The sequence below is a fragment of the Syngnathus leptorhynchus genome, chromosome 6, assembly GCF_054491065.1.
Source record: "Syngnathus leptorhynchus isolate UIUO chromosome 6, UIUO_Slep, whole genome shotgun sequence".
In the NCBI taxonomy this organism is placed as follows: Eukaryota; Metazoa; Chordata; class Actinopteri; order Syngnathiformes; family Syngnathidae; genus Syngnathus; species Syngnathus leptorhynchus.
In genome coordinates this window covers 6,280,524-6,297,742 of record NC_141200.1, presented here as the reverse complement: position 1 = coordinate 6,297,742, position 17,219 = coordinate 6,280,524, and the positions used below count along the sequence as shown (strand labels likewise).

Sequence of the window (17,219 nt, the reverse complement as noted above, 5' to 3'; positions counted from 1 at the left end):
ACACGCCCTCTGCTGGAGGAAACACTTTATCACAGTGAGTAAAAGAAAAAAAAAACTAAATTGTTACCTTTTTCGCTGACTGGCACATGGTGGGAATTTTGTTTCCTTTGTGTTGATGAACTTATCATGTTGGACCTTTTGAAAGGGAAAATAAATTGGAAGGAAAATTCGAATGGTTCGAAAATAAAAGTGGGAAAATCCTGCACGGGCAAACATGTCCTTTGTATCTACAGTAACAACATATTCAGTGGCTATCTAACTGCAACGCCTCCCGAAGGAATGTTAGTAAACAGGTTTAAAGTTAGTTGGCACAATGTTTTGACATGGCACTTGTGGGAATCCAATTTTGGTTTTAATTCTACTCTCTATAAATTGTTAACTCCTGCTACACACTGCTCGGCAGTGGAACCAAAAATAAATTGGAACACATTTTCAAATTTCAAAAGTATGGCTAAACCTGATAGCCTTTTGTGTTAACAGTTACCAAACAAGTACGTCTCGGCTTCAAAACGGTTGGTGACAAAAATAAACATCTCGGAATGTGTCACAAAGGTGCCGTGTGATGTGAAGAGGCCAGCGGGAGGAAAGAGAGCTGATCAGAATGTATTACAACCACAGCATTTCACCTGCAAACACAGACAGAGGATTTGTTGGTTACTACGCTCTGGTGCCATTGTTCTTCCTCACGCTGCTCGTCAGCGTGGCGGCCTTGGTAAGGGGGTCGACATTTCTGCTTCTCTTTGTTAATCACATGACTTCAGTGGTGTCGTGTTCACCCTCAGGTTGTGTTTATGAAGAAGAAAATGAGGTAAGAAGACTTTTTAAAATATTTTTTACACAATTCAGAATATTTATCATTCTGTGTGTTGTTAGATTAGATGAGTTGCGTCACCGGCTAATTCCAGTGTACAGCTACGACCCTGCAGAAGATGACCACCAGTGGGTGGGTGGTGAACTGGAGAGTGACGATGAGCTGAAGGTATGGAAATAACCTCAGTAATAGAAACAAAGACCCTCGAAGATTTAAAGTTAATGAAAAATTTGTTATGTATTAAATGAATATATGATGCGGTACGAAAATGCAACATTTTACAATAAAGACGTAATTGTTGATACAAGTGTTTGTTGGATGATGGGAGATGTAAAATACTTTTTTTTCTCACAGGAACCACTGTATAAAGAAGAACAACTGAATTTACAGTAAAGTGTAGCTATAAAGTGTGAAATAAATGACAATTCAGCAAATGACAATTCATTATATCAATAAAAATATTATTTCTTGCACTGGCCTGCTGTCCCATTACTTTTGTCCACGTCATGCGTTTGCAGCAATGGACACTAGATAGCGCCGCTAGCAAATGATATGAATGGCCAATTTGAAACGCTAATCCTGTATTTATTGCATTAAATAGATTTTATTTTCCCCTCTCAAGTAGGTTACTCAAAAAGCATTAATTCATTTAGTTAATTACATCAAATAATTATTACATAAGATGTATTTGATCATTTATTTTATTTATTTGTATTCATCGACAGTTGATTTATTGTGAATAATAAAATTAAAACATTCGTAAATTGCACATTTCTAAAATACTTTTAAAGCATTTAACTAGACTTGATCAAATAACTCATTTAAAATGGATGATTTCATATGTGTTTTATTAATTTTTGATTTAAAAATTAGGGTGCTCACCATTGCATCATTAAGTGATTGTTTTAGCAGTAATCACGATCGTGATTTGTTTTGCCCCAGAGAGAAAAAATGGTGGATTCATCAACCATCCTCCTGGATTGTGACTAATAAAAGCTTCTTGAAACTTCTACTTTATGAGTTAATATATATAGTGTCCAAGTTTCTTTTCAATTTTAATAGATCTTTAAACTATGGGGCTGTCATTTCTATTCATTTCTTAACATGACACAATGGGGTTAGCCCACCTCTAGTTTTAACTATAGGGATTTGGTGAAATCAAAATAGTTGAAAAATGGTCATTTCGAATGAAAATTAATTTCCAGCAGGTGTGTGAAAGTGAAGGCGTGTCCTCCACATAAACACTGACAGCTCAGAGAAGCTTTGCCAGCCAAAGTTCCACATTGAAGCCAGCCGCCACGTAAGTTACGATGACACCGCTGTGCACAATAACAGGCTTGAAGTGAATCTGTTTGTAAAGATCACAGATTCAACTGCTTTTGCACTTTACAGAAATTCAAAGTGAATACTTGCGTGTGTGATGAGCTTACCTTTACATTGGGATTCATATTGAGGATCTTGCTGACACTAGACAAAGTAATTAAAAAAAAAAAATAGTTTAAAACAAGTAATTGCTTCTGCTGCACAGTTTTTGTATGGCTTTATCTTATGGAATGCCAGTAGAGTTTTAAACTTGACCCCCAAAAAAATCAGTTGATGACTGACTCTGCAAGCTTTGCATAGTTTTTTTTTCATTTTCTGACCAAAATGGGAAGAATTGAATATTTGTAGTCAAAAAAGAAAATATTCAAAAGTTGAAAGTGTTTGAGATAAACATCGTCATGCATGTAAGTTCTTTTTACACCACAACCTTTAAGTTGTATTATTGGAGACTAAAGTCACAACATGTAACAAAAAAAAAAAAAAAAAATAGGCTGTTTTTGTCTAAAACCTTTCTGTTCTTTCCGCAGAGCGAACATGCTGCAGCTTCTGTTTGTCACCGTGTTCTTCTTCTACCTTATGCCCTCTACGCTGTGCGGCAACCTGGGCTGTCTCTCCAGGCCCCTCATGGAAAAGGACATTAAATTTCAGGCCTACCCGACCGAATGCTCTCAGAATGAAGTGTGCTATAAAGCGGAGAGTCGCTACGGGGCCCAAACTGCCCTGTCCTCAAGCGGCTGCATGCCCAGGGTGGGCTGTGGCCAAAATCACTATGTCTTATACCACGGTGTCGTCCACACGTTGAAATACTCCTGCTGCAACACGGCATATTGCAACGCATGTGCGGGCCTCTTCGCCAACACCTTCGTCATCATCATCGTAGTAACACTTGTGACTGTTGCTGAGGTGGTTGGAAGGTGATGAGCATGAAGCCTTCATGGTTGAAAGTGACTTTCCTGCATGGATTTAAGTAGCAGGACTATCTTAACAAATTGAGCTGTGGATTTTTTTTATGTGTTTTGAAAGGTTTTTAACTGTTGATTTTTATGAGCATTTCCAGGAAATAAAAATGTCAAACTGTGGTTTGTGTCACAAATGCTGTTTTGTAATTCTTATTTTAATGGGCCAAAAATGTGAAATTAAATAATACTCTGGCATCTTTAAGAAAAATTACACATAGAATTTACACTAATTATGCTTGCTGTCAGCCGAGCTTGTATTTGAACTTTTTTCCTTTAAATTCCTTTTTATTTTTTTTTATTTTCATTACAGCAGTCAGGATAAATTTTAGATGTACCCAATAAAACAAAGTTAGACAGCTTTGCACTGTAGTTGAAACGTTTGGCATCGAAGAGTTACAACATGGTGGACAGTATGAGGTTTGGGCATTTTATTTTTTATTTCCCTTTTATAAGGCTGCTGGGTCTCCCCATATTGGATATACATGTATGTACAGGAGTTTGTTAGACTGGGGTTACACTGGGGGGCCATATTACACAGACTTCAAAAAACAACACGTACAGAGCCTCACCTCCAGATATCAGGAATCAGCAGAGAGGGATGGAAAAATGGGGAACAGCACAAGAGAAGAGGGGAAATGATGCAGTAGAACAACTTGACTGGACTGCCTAATAACTTAACAACTTGAAAATAACATACAATTCACGCACAGTGCATCTTAAATAGGTCACATGAAGAGCCATATACCATAAATATCTGTATTTTTCAGGAGCCAACATATATAAAATGTTTTTTTTTTCTTTCAAATAAACACACCCCAAAAAAATTTCAGTCTGTCTTTTTTTAAAAATGTTTTATCCCCATCTTTCGTTTTGCCCTGTGGAATTTTCACTCTGCCCACATCGGCCCTATTCAGAAAATTTGGGGAAAGAGAAGCAAAACCCAGCGCCCCTTGCCGCCTCTTCAAAGCATATGAATTAGTAGAAAACAAACAAATAAACAAACACCACAGTCAATTCAGCACAAAAAGAACCCACAGACACACAAGAACAGCAAGAACACAGTATTGTATTTTTTTTTAAACCCCCCCACTTTTAAAACCTTTCGTTCCTCTTCATGGTCCGTATCATAGTGGTGGTCTTTTTTTTCCCGGTGGACAGGCTGGCTGGCGGCTTGGAGCCATCCTCCCTCGTCGGCTCAGTGGAATTGGGAGGCCAGTCTCCAAATTGGCTGGTCAGTTCAGCAGTGATACTATATAATCTCTCATTTTCACAGTGTGGTTGGAAAAGGAGGACGGAAGGGGGGGTGGGAGGCGGGGGGTTGTTTTGGCAGGAGATGGAGCCAGGTGGGAAGAGGAACCACAGCAACATTTAAAAAACAATCGGAAACCCTGACCGTCCATGGTAGAAAGTAAACAAAATGGCCGCCACACTTCCATCTTCCGAGCTCGATCAACGCCAAAGCATTGGCGGGGCACGAGACGAGGCGGATTTTGGCTAAAGCATGAACTTGATTTGGTGTTGACGTCGTCAGGAGACAAAGGGATGAGTGCAGACGGGTCAGTGTGTGATTGGCGGGTCAAAGGGGATGGAAATCCTGACTCCGGAGGCTCAGGCGCGCCGCGCCAGTGCCCGCCGTTTGCGGCTGTAGTAATGACGCAAGCCGCTTTGTCTGGCAAAGTTCATCATGTAGTTTTGTTTACGGGTGCTGCGGGGATACAAACACAGTGAAAGAGGGAAGGAGGAACATCTGTGATTAGTGAGAGAGGAAAGTCTCTCACACACACGCACACACACGCGCGTGGTGATGGCCCAATTGCTGCAGTTCTACTTTTGCATCATGCACGTCGAGGGCTTTAATTTATATATTCTTCCTAACATTGTGCTGACATGAGATATAGAAAATGAACTTGAGATATTTACCACTGCCCTACAAACGTCTGGGTTACATAAATCCGATTCATTAAATATTTAAATCCAACTCAGTCCAGTCATACGTTTTTTTCATTCTGTATTATTGATTTAAGGTAAACATTTTAAAAGAAATCTGCATTTTTTTTAAATTAAATTAAGAATCATGAGCCAATTTTCAATTTTGTTTACCAATTGAAAATGGAACAAAAAAAAAAAGTGATGGGCGGATTCTCACTGACCTACAAGACGAAACATGGGACACACGCACACACTCTGACACACAAGTTTTAGATGTCAGAGGAAAGAGTGGGAGAAAAGAAAACAGACACAAGTGCACGGCCTTGAGCAGAAAAGCGTTAGAAATGAGATGCTCGCTCCCATTTAGTCTGTTCACTTCACTGCCTCCTCCGTCCAGCAGGGTGGAGCCGGTCAGCCAGCTGTGCAGCCAGGGTGGGCTGGGGGGGGGGGTATCTGCAAAGCGGGGCGGCTGAGGCAAGGGTGGGAGTTTGTATGCTTGATGCTGAGACAATGGAGCAGTGAGCGCATGTTTTCTATGGACGGACAAACAGCCAAAAGCCACAGACAAAGAGGGCCGTACCCTCCGTTGTAACGGGTTCATCTCATTTGATTTATTTGCATCCCTTCGCAGTCCTCCATGCTTCCTCGGCCACCCGAAAGTCACTCTTACACAAATGTACCATTTGTGAGAAATATACTGTAAAGATGTATCTACAATATTTGGATTATTCTATTTATCATCGAACAGGAGCGAACCTGGTTTGAGCCACAGACCAGACTTTTTTTTTTTTTTTTGCATAGAAGCAAATAAGAAATGATGAAATATCTAACGCAGCATTGCGCCAGTGCTTTGACTGTGGGAGCCATGCGCTTTTAAAAAACTTCCAAAGGTTTGCCTTGTTGGCTGTAGGCTCTGTGTTTGAAGCGAATCGTTTTTTGCAGTTGCGTATGAAATAAATTTTTTAAAAAGTCAGAGGGCACCGATATTCTTTGCCGAGAAACATAAGGACGAAAATGCTCAACAAGATGAAATTAAGCAATACAATAAATATTACAGGACACACTTGAGGAAGCTGGAGTTTGCAAATAAGGAAACAAGATCGACCCGATGCATTGAGCCATGCGGGGTGCAGAATTGAGCAGACGGAGTGCTCCGGCCAAATGTTTGATGCTCTGAGCAAAAGCTGGTGGAAATGAAAAAGAGCGTTCCAGGCACTCAGCGACAAACGCTGAACCCAAAACCCTACTTTTGAAGCTGCTTGAAACACAAAAGTTGGCTCTGGTCAAACAAAACAGATAAAAGTATCATGATGGAGTACATCACACATAGTGAACACGCCACCTCACTGTTGTCGACTTAATATTTGAGAAAATTGGTCGTTCATTTTTACAATAAAACCATTTCCTTCAGTTTAGTTTCAAGGACTGTTACGGAGCTTCCTCCTGGACTGTGTGAGCAGCCGGACTGCGTGAGAAAAAAAAAGCAAGGTCGTGGAGATGACTGCGGTGATCATGAGCGGGGGCTTCAAGTGTCGGGTGAAACCGGGAGAGTGTGTGTGTGCGCTGTGTGAGGAGGAGGAGAAGAAATGCTGGCAAAAAAGAAGGGCGGGGCAGAAGTGGATGGAGTGGGATTCATTCGGGAAAAGGCGGTGAACTTACCTGACGCTACAGCCATGCCAGAGGGAGCAGAATACAGAAGAGAGCAGAGGTTAGAGCGCGAGAGGGGAGGGGCAGGTGAGGGGGGCTGCTGTCTCGCAGGAAGGTGAGGGGGGGTGGGAGAACTGGCCTGGGGTGAGATGGGGCAGGGGTCCCCAGGGGTAAGGATAGGAGGAGGAGAGAAAGAGAAGAAATGGAATGAATGTCAGTGAAGTTGAGGAGTCCACCATCGAAGAGCAGAAGAAGAAAACACAAAAGTGGAAGATGAGGGAAGGCAGCGCGTGAAGGTGTGGGGAGGGGGAGCAAAAGAAAAAAAGAGGAAAGTGGAGAGGAGGAGTGGTGAGCAGAGAGAAATAAACAAGAGTGTGAGGATCATGGTCACACTTGTCAGCAGAGACTGTTGAATGCCGTGCAGAGGGGGGGGGGGGGCACAGAGACCAGGGGGCAGCTCAGGTTTAGGCACTAAAAGCAGGTTTCCACAGTCCATTTCAGTTGGACCACTTGATGTGACTTGTGGAGGCAGGCACCATGGTGTTAGCAGCGACAGTGGAATGTCAAAGCACTTAGCGATGATTTCTACAAGAATTAGAAGAATGCAACGCGGAGCATGCTAACACTGTCCACAAACAACAAATGCAAATCCACTTCAATGACTGCTCCCACTGTGGCGCCTGACCAATCAATGGACCAGCTCCATCCTAGATCCAATTTTTCTTGGCTCATTTAAAATAATAATATCATTGTAGCCTCAACTGAACTGGACTGTACTGTTTTCTCGGAAACAAGGGCAAAGGTGCGTACGAGGTCGTTAACGGCTTTGAATGAGTCGGGTTTATGTCTGAATAAACAACGAGCAGCCTCGTTGACAGGGAGCAACATGCAAGAAATGCATTTCAAGTGTTTCAGGCTACCGATAATAAACCAAACAGAACCCTTAGAAGCAAAGCACACTGCAGTCACGTTCCTGCTTGCCTGACACCAGAAGCAGTGATGAACTTCAACTGCTGGTGTGTGCGGAGATGCGCTTGCGATCTGTGTGCACGCTTCCTGTATATGTGTGGAGTCAAGGGGAGGGGGTCATCTACGGGTGATGCGGGATCAGACAAGGACAGATCTGGGCTCTGATGGACAGCTGGGCCAGTATCTGGGCGGGAGTTTGGGTACTCACAGAACAACTTCCACGTGGTCCAGCGCCCACTGGTCATGTCCTGCGCCGTCGTGGCGTGGCTGCCACCATCGTAGCATCACGCCTTTAACCCTCGCCTCTCTGGGGAAAGCATCATTAGAACAAACTAAGAATCATACAAAGTTTTCTTTTATTTTTTTTATTATTTTTTTATGATGATTTTTTAATTATTATTTTTTTATTAATATTTTTTAAATGATTATTATTACTATTAACATTATTATCATTATCATTATTATTATTATACAATGCAAAAGCAAATTTTAAGCGCTATAAAATAATCTGGAAAGATGTTTTGGTGTGGGTCACTTACAGAGGAATGTTGTAGGAAACCCTCTGGGCCTTTATGAAGTCTTTGGGTTGGTGCTGGGCGATGACGTGCCAGCTGACTCCATTGTTGACGCTGTACTGCAGCAGCACCGCGCGATCCACCGTGTCAGCCCGGTCCAAAGCAATGTTACAACTGTCTGTCTGTGCTGCGCTGCCAATCTGCAGCACAAACATGATCTTGCTAGAGGGAGACACAGAAGAGATGGTTAGAGAGGTGTATCTGTATTTATTTTAGGATGCTGTTACTGTGATCACAATATCGTGCCTTTGTGTTTTGGTTGTACCTGTACCTGGCTCGAGTGAGGTCCAGCGGTTTCGTAACAGCTTGCCTCATCTTACAGCCGTTAAAATAAAGTGAGTCGCCGTGGGCATGCGGTGACAGCTGTCCGCACCCGCTGCCCACTCCTCCACCCTGAATCAACTGCCAGCTCTCCGGGGACACGACGCCAGACTCAAAGTTGTCCTTGATAGAGCTGGGCAAGTCTCTGCTAGAAAGGGAGCAGTCATCACCTGTTCAAGTGAGAGGAGAGGGGACGTGATGAAAACTGGTTGGTTGGTCACCATCATATTTAGCGGTTTTGGTGACCCACCGTGATATCCCTCGTCACAGATGCAGACCACTCCACTTGTGCAGAAGCCGTGTCCACTGCAGAGTCCCGGGCAGGCCTCGCCGATATAAACGCGGTCTACTCCCCAGCTCTGACGCTCGCCCGTCCCTTCGTTTTGAATCCAGCGGAACTGTGTCGCCCTGGAGGTAAACAAAGGAGACACAACTTTTGTTTGTTCCCAGTCTGGTACAAAATTCTTGTTAAATGAATTAAACTGCCCAGGCCTACCCTGAAGAGACGTGGTCGGGCAGTTGAACGGTGACCCTGGTCCACGTCGAGCTGTTGACGGGACTGAAGATGGTGGACTCGTGGAACTGGAAGGGAGAGCAGCCCACGTTGTTGACTGAAGAGGGGAGGCACTCCGACTGTACCACCTGCCACGAGTCGGACCTGAAATGGGAGCGTGACAAAAAAAGTGATTCCAAATTTAAAGCTCAGCCATTGTTACCTAGCAATGTCTACCTTGCATCCTTCCTGTACTGCAGCAGGACAGAATGATGGTCCTCACATGTGTCTGCCTCACAGCCAACGACAATCTACAAAAGTCAGAGATCAAAACAAAACATCAGGCCAAATGCACCGCCAAGGCTTGCTCATATAGATTTAGAATTGTTTGAATACCTGGAACTGCAAAATGTAACCAGGCTGCACTATAAGTTCCCTGGTGGCGAGGATGTTGTGCGTCTGGTCTTGTTTTTTGTTGGGCCAGTAAAGGTGGAACGAGGGGTTTCCACAGAAGCCTGCAGTTCGCACAGCATTCGGGTAGAAGCTCCAGCTTTCCTCGTGAGATACGCCCTCTGGAAAAAACAGAGTTGCTCATACATCTTCATTCATGAACGTTTTTTTCCAGAGACCTACCGTCATCAAAGGTATCAAGCAGGGTCGATGGATTGATGTCAGAGCCGCCAACCAGGATGTTGTCGATGGCCCACTGGGCTCTTTCCAGGCTGGGAGAAGCCAATCCAGAAGAAATGGTAAAAGGCTGCCACCAACGTAATCGAGTGGCGTTGGTCAGGGCTCCCTCTGGCAGGACGATGTAATCTCTCCTCACAGAAACGTATTTCAGATAATCCATCTCGTGCAGTAGGCTCCACGACACACCTGAGGAGGATACGGGACACATTGGCAAAGCGAGACAAAAAAAGGTGACAACAATATGACATCACCTCCATCAGTAGAGTAGTCGAGTAGCACTCCCTCTTTACGACACGTTGGACGGTGGCACATCGACATGTTATTTTCACTTCCAATCCTGGCCCAGTACTCCACAAACCTGAAAGCACAGAAGAGATCATCACACTTGTGTGTTCCTATGTGTGTGTGACTGTTAAAAGATGTCGATACTGACTTAGCTCCACGAAGGTCCAGGTCAGCAGTAACGGCTTGTCTGGCGTCGGCTCCTCCGAAATATAGGGCGGTACCTTCCACCAACACACCGCAGTCTGTGCAGGGTCGGCCACCTTCAAGAACCTGCCACTGAGGCCCAGCTGCTCCTTCCCAGTCAAAACGTTCCTTCAAAGACGCCTAAAAGAAAAAAGTAAGTCATATTTTTTTAAAACAAAGGAAAATATTCCACAGAAGGCCAACCCGGTCTAAAGTCAATATTTCAAATAATTTTGACTCTTTCCTATGTAATATTTAAATTCTGTCAGATGATCATTTTTTGAGTTTCTTTAAGTCATCAAACAGTTGCAAATGGTTGCAAAAACTGTTGATGAGCATTTAAACAGTTGCCGAATGTCTGACACTCGCCACATAGGAAGTGAATTTGGAAATAGTTTGAAAATAAGAGAAACTCATTCACTGCCACTGACGGCTATAGAAGTCAAAGATGAACCGGGTCAATTAGTTAAATGTGGTTGAAAAGTCAGACCCCACCTTCAGCGCTGCACTGGCGTAGCAATTTGGTCCAGTGAATCCTGGATCACAGAGGCAGCGTTGCGCCAAACAGTCTCCATGCCCGCCACAATGGCTCTCGCAAGCAGGCCCGATGTAAAAGTTCTCCACACCCCACTGAACGTCTGAGTGCTGCTGGTAGAACCTGAAGCGCACGGAACTAAAGGACAGGAGAAGCAAGCTGAATCCTTTGGGTCATGTAAAGAGTTTAGTTGAACAAGATGCATCTGCCTTTTCCAAGATTTAGATGACAAAGGTTTCAATTATTGATGTTGTAACAATAAATAGATCTATCAATAATGTAGCCTCATGCATGACGGTGCATGAAATATTAAGAGCAGCGTTTGTTTTGAAATATCAAGACCTACGTGCCAGCGAGGCCGTCGGGCAGGGGATAGACGGCCCGCTTCCATCCTTCGGCGGGGAAGAAGACCGACGGCTGCGAGACGTGACCTCCGCAGCGGGGATCGGCGGGTAGACACTGAGGAACCAGGTACTTCCACGTCACGCCGTAATCGGCAGAGTACTGAACGTGGACCTGTCTGTCTGCCGCACGATCTGGCACCACGCAGCCCACCGCGATCTATCGGACACACGTAGGACATGTTGTTGCGGTGATATCGAGGATCGGTACTGGTAAGAAAATGCAGCCAGTCACAAAATTCAGTGGATCTTCACCATCCATCCATCCATCCATCCATCCATCCATCCATCCATCCATCCATCCATCCATCCATCCATCCATCGTTATTAAACATTGGTTCATTGAAATGCATTGAAATATTTGGTATTACCGAATTAAATAACTGGTAAATCTAAATTGGAAAAAAGTGGTAAAACACACAATTTGACATTTATTATTATCATTATCTTCATAAATAATTAATGTATATGACATTATTTTTATTGTTTATTTTATAATTACAAATAAAATAAGAATAAAATATAATAAAATATATGTATAATAAAATATTTTTTTAATAACCGACTTTAGATATTTTACACATACATGCACACGCATTATTTTAAAACTCAAACATGGCCCTTGAGTTTGCCAAGCCGTGCGTGTTCTTTACTGATGACTCACCTTAAACTGCATGACCCAACCCTTTTCAGGGATTATATCGTGCGTGACAGCGTAGACCTCTCTTCCATCTGCACTACCACACGCCATCACTCCATCAGGGGAACTGCAGAAACGCTGCACTGAGCAGTCCTCTGAGAACAGCCAATGGTCGCTCACTGACAACAAAACAGCCCAACATATTCTCATTTGTTTTTTTGTTTTTTTTATTGTGAGCTACAATGAGGATTTGATTGCCATATTCAAACTGTACCAATTGGAGTTTCCTCGAGCTCTACCAGATCACTGTTTGGTCCTGAGGTTTCATCAGCCGGAGCTCTCTCGTGATTGGGTAGCGCCACACCGCCGAATGTGTCTGAAATCTGCGCCCGCGTGTCTGAACCCGCTATGAGGACGTTATCCAGAGCCCAGTCACTCTGGTCCACACCGTCGTGCTGAGGCTGCCACCACCGCACACGCACGCCTTCTTGTCGGGCAGCAGGAGGCAGCAGAATATTCACAAACCTGAGCACATGATGGCAAGTACAGACTTTTAAAACAAAGAGCCAACATGCTTCCCTTAGTTCCATTCATAGAAATGACACGATTCAAAAGCACGCACCCAGGCTTTGTGTACAAATCATAGAAAATCTCCGTCAACAGATGCCAGTGGATTCCACCATTCAAGGTGTACTCCAGGAGAACCCCTTGGTTACGGTTGCTAGGTGGGACCATGCAACCGTACATGAAGTAGAATTGGATGAATTCGGCGTTGGTCAGGTTGAGGTCCACCGTTACCAACTGACGGCTGCAACCCTGCACGGAAGAAACAATATTGGTGCTAAATGAAGAAAACGTGAACAGAGCCAAGAAATACTTACGCCACTAAAGTGCAGAGCAGCTCCAGATGCCACAGCTCCACAAAGTGTGCTGAGTTTCCCACCAGTGAGCGTGTGCCAGTGACCGAGTGAAGGAGTCCGGCTAAAGCTGTCCTTCAGCTGGAAGGGGAGAGGAGCTACTGGTTCATCACAGTACTCACCACCCCAGTCTGGATCACACCTAGTGAGAACAGAACATGTGGTTCATCCAGATAATAATGTTACGAGTGACAAGGTTTTTACTTTCTGTCATCAATTGGTGCATCGCTATGACATCAAGCTCAATTGGGGCATAGCCAATCGGTGGCATAGCCAATCGGTGCATTTACAATACACATCCATTGGCCGATAGTCAATACAATATTCACATTTGGAAGAGGCCTTCTACTGATTTGAAGATATCCGATTTACAGCGACATGACAACGAATATCTGAATTGAACCATCTGGTGTATAAATCTAGCCTAGCGTATGTTACTTACACACAGGTGCTCTGTTGGCACCGTCCATGTCCAGAACAAATATCTGGACAGCCATCTCCAATATAGAGGTTATCCAGAGCCCAGGTCTGCTGCTTGTCAAATGGAGCCTGCTGGAACCAGCGGAATCTCGTGGCCGGAGACCTACAAACATCAGTCAGCTCCTTAGATTGTACCAAACCCGTGGCTTATAGGAAAGTAGTAATTAGTGCCAAGGAAATATTGTTGAAGTGTTGCGTCCCAAACGCTCGAAACCATTTCTCACAAAAAAGGAGCACTGACCTTGCATATGATGGAATGTGTATGGTCACCCGACCCCACTTGTTGTAAGTATCAGAAATGAGCAGCCTCTGCAAGGTGTAGGAGGAGCAGTCGGGGCTTGTCGGTAAACAGTCTCGAACAACAGGTTGCCACGTGAGACCTAAATCCAGAGAGTACTCCAGCTCCACAGCTATGAAGATAAGAGATATGTGAGTCTCACGTTGTCATGCAGAGTATTCTTATCTTTGGGTCTTGTTGCTTACAGTAGCAAGAGTTGGTTACAGAGCAGGATGCAGAAAAGTCAAACTGAATGAAGGCATCTTGTCCTAAACTGATGTCAGTGGTGACTGCGTAGCGAGTGTTGGACTTTTCGATGAAAGCAAAAGCGGGTCCATCCGAGCCACAAACTGGCATTCTGGTTCCACCTGGGTGGAGGAGCCATGAGCGTCCATCGATAGAGGAAAAATCATCTTCTAGTGGTCCCCAGCCACTGGCACTACCACCAACCACCACCTGATGTTTAAAGAAAGTTCAAAGTGTGAAGTTATGTGGATGATTGAGGCAAAGTCATTGTCGCCTCACAGTACCTGATCGATCACCCACGGACTGTAAAACTGTCCGTTCTCGGAAGGCTGCCACCAGCGCAGGCGGGTGGAAGAAGTGCGAGCACGCAGCGGGATCTCAAGGGCCACCAGGCGAGCCTGGTTACTGCTGTTGCTGAAGAGAAATTCCTGGAGGAGACCCCATGTCAGACCTCCGTTCAGAGAGTACTGCAGAAGAACTGGCTGAGAGCGAGGGTCCGGTGCTGTCTTACCGCAGCCGAGACGGAGGAAAAACTGAACAAACCTGCCGCCATTGACAGTCACGATTACAGTCCTTCCAATTTCAGCACAAAATCAAGACATCGTAAGACGACGCGAACAATACCTGGCATTAGACAAATCCAATTCATTGGTGACCAACATGCGCAGCCCATCCTCACTGAAGAACAAATGGTTCCCACTGGACATGATACCACATTTTCTGGATGGTTTACCACCACTAAGCTGTCTAAACAAATCGACATCCACTGCTCCGCCTAAAGGCAAACAGTACTTTTTGTTACATAATGATAACACAACTGCTGGGGATACCCTTGTTATTCTGCAGCCTACCTTCAAAATCCTCTTTGAGGAAGTCGGGGTTGGGTATGTCAGGCACAGAGCAGTCGCTTCCCGAGTAGCCGGGGTCACACATACAATGGGTGCCCCCTACACAGGCTCCGTGGCCACTGCACATGTCCTGACACTGAGGGCCAATATAGACATTGTCCAGAGCCCATGTTGGAGGCGCCGATCCAGTTGAAAAGAAACCCTGATACCAACGGAACCTCACGGACCTGTAAGGACAAAGAACAGGGCCGAATAGATCCACATATACAGAAAGAGAGTGTTTAGGAAAGAGCTAGTGAGAATCTGCCGGTGCTCACCCGCAGAGACGTAGCTTGCCAAAGTGGATGACCTCCCGCCGCCAGCCTTGCGTGGTACCCGGGAAATAAACGCTGGCCGGGTGGAGCTCGGTGGAGCATAAGGAAGACGGTTGCGGCCCACCGGCACACAGCGGCAGCAGCAGGTGCCACGTGGCGCCAAAATCCCGCGAGAATTCTAGTCGCACCGGGTGGGCCGAGGAGCTTTCGGCCGTGCAGCCGACGTTTATCTGGGGAGAAAAGGTGACATCAGCTAGGATCGCCCGCCCGGCGTGATTTATGCCTTCAATGAGTGTGCTGATTGTTACTTTGGGAAAGAAGTCATTAAGAGTGTTTGTGTACCTCAAACTGGATGATTGTGTTCTCATTCACATCAATGTCTCTGGTGGTGATGGAGTGCTCCCCCAGCTCGCTGGAGACAAACAGCATCGCTGACTCATCCTCCTCTCTGCAACCCAGAAACACAAACAAAAAGATTAGTCAAGGTTAAAAACATTTGTTCTGTTGCTCACATCAACCGTGAGTTTCTTACAAGCCGGCTTTCTGGTAGGGGCAGTAGAGGCCGGTGTTGCCCCCCGGGTAGAAGAGCCAGTTGGACGCATTCGGGCCTTCTTCAAAGCTGTCTATGACCACGAGGGGGTTGTGCAAGGAGCTGCCGTCAATGATGAGATCATCTATCACCCACACTTCCTCTTTTTTACCTGATGGACACGAGAAGAAAATTATTATTAAACATTAAACAAATAGGAGTTTGTACATTTTTCTCTGTCTTTTTTATTTACTTTTTTTATTATTTAATTTTAATTGTATTTTTTTTTTTTTTGGGGGGGGTTGTAGATTATGGTGTTAAAGTTTGCAGGAAAGATTAATTTCTGCCATTTACATGTACATGTAAAATTTATAGAGACTGACACCTGATCTATGAGATATGATGTCATATTGGAAAAATGAAACAAATATGTCTCCTCACCACTATTGTACGGCTGCCAGAGTCTGAAGCGGGTGGCATTGGTCCGAGCGCTGGTGGGCAGCGGCAAGTGAAGAAACAGAGTGTCCGTGGAAGCCGGGAAGTAAAACTCGTCCAAGAGTAGCCAGCTGATTCCTCCATTCACTGAGTACTGCAGCAGCACTGAGTGGGAGCGCTCAGGTACACCTGGGAAAAAATAAATAAAAAATGACAACGTTACCAATGAACCAAACCAAACAAATCAATTCGCTACCTTTTGTGATGAACTTGAAGGAGAATTGAATGTAGAGCGTGTTTGTACAATCCAGATCCCTTGACACTATCATTCGCAGACCATCCTGCAAAGAGATTCCTGTGACAAAAGCCGTTCAAGTGTAAAAATGCAACATTGACTTTGAGGACAGGTACCCCTTTAAAGATGAGGGCGCTTCCAGATTTAAGAGGCTCTCCACTCAGAGTTCCTCTCTCAGCTCCATAAACCTCAGGCCAGATCTCCTGCTGCAGGTGCTCATTAAAGTCTTCCCTCAAAAGAGACGGCAGAGGCGCCGATGGCACACAGTGAGCACCCTCGTAACCTTTGTCACAGCTGAGACAGGACGAGATCTTTTCAACATGGACCCACAGAAGGCAACCACATCATCCAACCTTCACGTCTGACTTACAGGCAGTGGCCATTGTCACACAGACCGTGACCAGAGCACATCCAAGGGCAACCGGGGGCCAGTAACATGTTATCCAGAGCCCAACCCTCAGCCCCCGGAGTAAAATGGGTTTGGATCCAACGGAATCGAGTTCTTGGAGAACTGAGGTATCAAGAGCGAGAATTCAGTATGAAGAAAATCATCGAGTCGTAATTAAGGGTAGTGCATACTTAGCAGCGCTCGGCAGGTACACAGTGATCCTCCTCCAGTGTTTATACTGTGTCGACGTATAGACGGAGCTCTGAGTATAAGCGGCGCAACCGATAGCTGGAGGAACACACTCCGGGGTAATGAGGGACCAGTGACGGCCGCAGTCTGTGGAGTATTCCAGGCGCACACCGTGGGAAAAAGAGGTGGACTTGCTGCAGCCCATACTCAGCTCAAACTGCAGGAAGGAAGAACCCGACACCTCAAAGTCCCAGCTCTCGGCATACCTCGGCTTTTCTGAAAAGATTGGAAGTGGAACGGACAAATGTTAGCAGAGAAAGGAAAAAGTCTGAAAAATATTTGTAAAAATCAGAACTGCCATGCTTCCTGGATTCTTGCAGAATCTTTGTGTCTTTAGATGTGTAGTCAAACAATTCAAGCTGTGCACCTCCAAAGAGTAAGCCCACATGAAAGCATCATTTATAGAAAGAAAACACGCTCACAGCTTGGTGCTCTCATAAAAATAAAAAAAATAAAAAAACTGGCAGGATGTTCAATCAA

The 17,219-nt window shown here is 44.8% G+C and overlaps 3 protein-coding genes across 6 annotated transcripts in view; 2 read left to right on the top strand and 1 right to left on the bottom strand.

Moving 5' to 3' along the window:
* The first annotated feature begins 1 nt into the window (after position 1).
* On the top strand, positions 2 to 1,242 carry LOC147055653 (small integral membrane protein 29-like). The gene is made up of 5 exons (XM_085913417.1): positions 2 to 34; positions 553 to 712; positions 783 to 808; positions 874 to 979; positions 1,166 to 1,242. The coding sequence occupies exons 2-5, from the start codon at positions 602 to 604 to the stop codon at positions 1,202 to 1,204; spliced, it is 282 nt and encodes a 93-aa protein (XP_085769543.1). The 5' UTR covers positions 2 to 34; positions 553 to 601; the 3' UTR covers positions 1,205 to 1,242.
* A 762-nt stretch (positions 1,243 to 2,004) lies between these two features.
* Positions 2,005 to 3,238, top strand: bncr (bouncer). Its single transcript, XM_085914491.1, has 2 exons — positions 2,005 to 2,111; positions 2,662 to 3,238. Exon 2 carries the CDS (start codon positions 2,669 to 2,671, stop codon positions 3,050 to 3,052), a length of 384 nt encoding a protein of 127 aa, XP_085770617.1. The 5' UTR covers positions 2,005 to 2,111; positions 2,662 to 2,668; the 3' UTR covers positions 3,053 to 3,238.
* Positions 3,239 to 3,506: 268 nt separating this feature from the next.
* Positions 3,507 to 17,219, bottom strand: part of reln (reelin) — a 59,369-nt gene continuing 45,656 nt past the window's right edge. The window contains exons 34-64 of one of the 4 annotated variants that reach the window (XM_085914487.1): positions 16,682 to 16,955; positions 16,473 to 16,613; positions 16,219 to 16,396; positions 16,064 to 16,148; positions 15,814 to 15,996; positions 15,376 to 15,544; positions 15,186 to 15,291; positions 14,847 to 15,073; positions 14,533 to 14,756; positions 14,306 to 14,456; positions 13,966 to 14,224; positions 13,642 to 13,891; positions 13,400 to 13,568; positions 13,121 to 13,261; positions 12,643 to 12,820; positions 12,384 to 12,577; positions 12,036 to 12,286; positions 11,786 to 11,940; positions 11,067 to 11,281; positions 10,681 to 10,858; positions 10,151 to 10,326; positions 9,969 to 10,075; positions 9,661 to 9,903; positions 9,424 to 9,599; positions 9,265 to 9,338; positions 9,031 to 9,192; positions 8,785 to 8,942; positions 8,479 to 8,704; positions 8,178 to 8,375; positions 7,847 to 7,945; positions 3,507 to 4,798 (exon numbers count right to left, since the gene is read on the bottom strand). In XM_085914487.1, coding sequence (XP_085770613.1) covers positions 4,702 to 4,798; positions 7,847 to 7,945; positions 8,178 to 8,375; positions 8,479 to 8,704; positions 8,785 to 8,942; positions 9,031 to 9,192; positions 9,265 to 9,338; positions 9,424 to 9,599; positions 9,661 to 9,903; positions 9,969 to 10,075; positions 10,151 to 10,326; positions 10,681 to 10,858; positions 11,067 to 11,281; positions 11,786 to 11,940; positions 12,036 to 12,286; positions 12,384 to 12,577; positions 12,643 to 12,820; positions 13,121 to 13,261; positions 13,400 to 13,568; positions 13,642 to 13,891; positions 13,966 to 14,224; positions 14,306 to 14,456; positions 14,533 to 14,756; positions 14,847 to 15,073; positions 15,186 to 15,291; positions 15,376 to 15,544; positions 15,814 to 15,996; positions 16,064 to 16,148; positions 16,219 to 16,396; positions 16,473 to 16,613; positions 16,682 to 16,955 — 5,444 coding nt within the window. In that variant the 3' untranslated portion in view covers positions 3,507 to 4,701. The other 3 variants (XM_085914488.1, XM_085914489.1, XM_085914490.1) reach the window with 3 other exon arrangements.

What these genes read in the sequence shown, in the direction of transcription:
- LOC147055653 (XM_085913417.1), top strand. Translation starts at nt 602, where the DNA reads ATGTATTACAACCACAGCATTTCACCTGCAAACACAGACAGAGGATTT. An exon ending in TTTATGAAGAAGAAAATGAG is followed by an intron (nt 809 to 873) that starts GTAAGAAGACTT and finishes GTGTGTTGTTAG; the next exon opens with ATTAGATGAGTTGCGTCACC. An exon ending in AGAGTGACGATGAGCTGAAG is followed by an intron (nt 980 to 1,165) that starts GTATGGAAATAA and finishes TTTTTCTCACAG; the next exon opens with GAACCACTGTATAAAGAAGA.
- bncr (XM_085914491.1), top strand. Translation starts at nt 2,669, where the DNA reads ATGCTGCAGCTTCTGTTTGTCACCGTGTTCTTCTTCTACCTTATGCCC.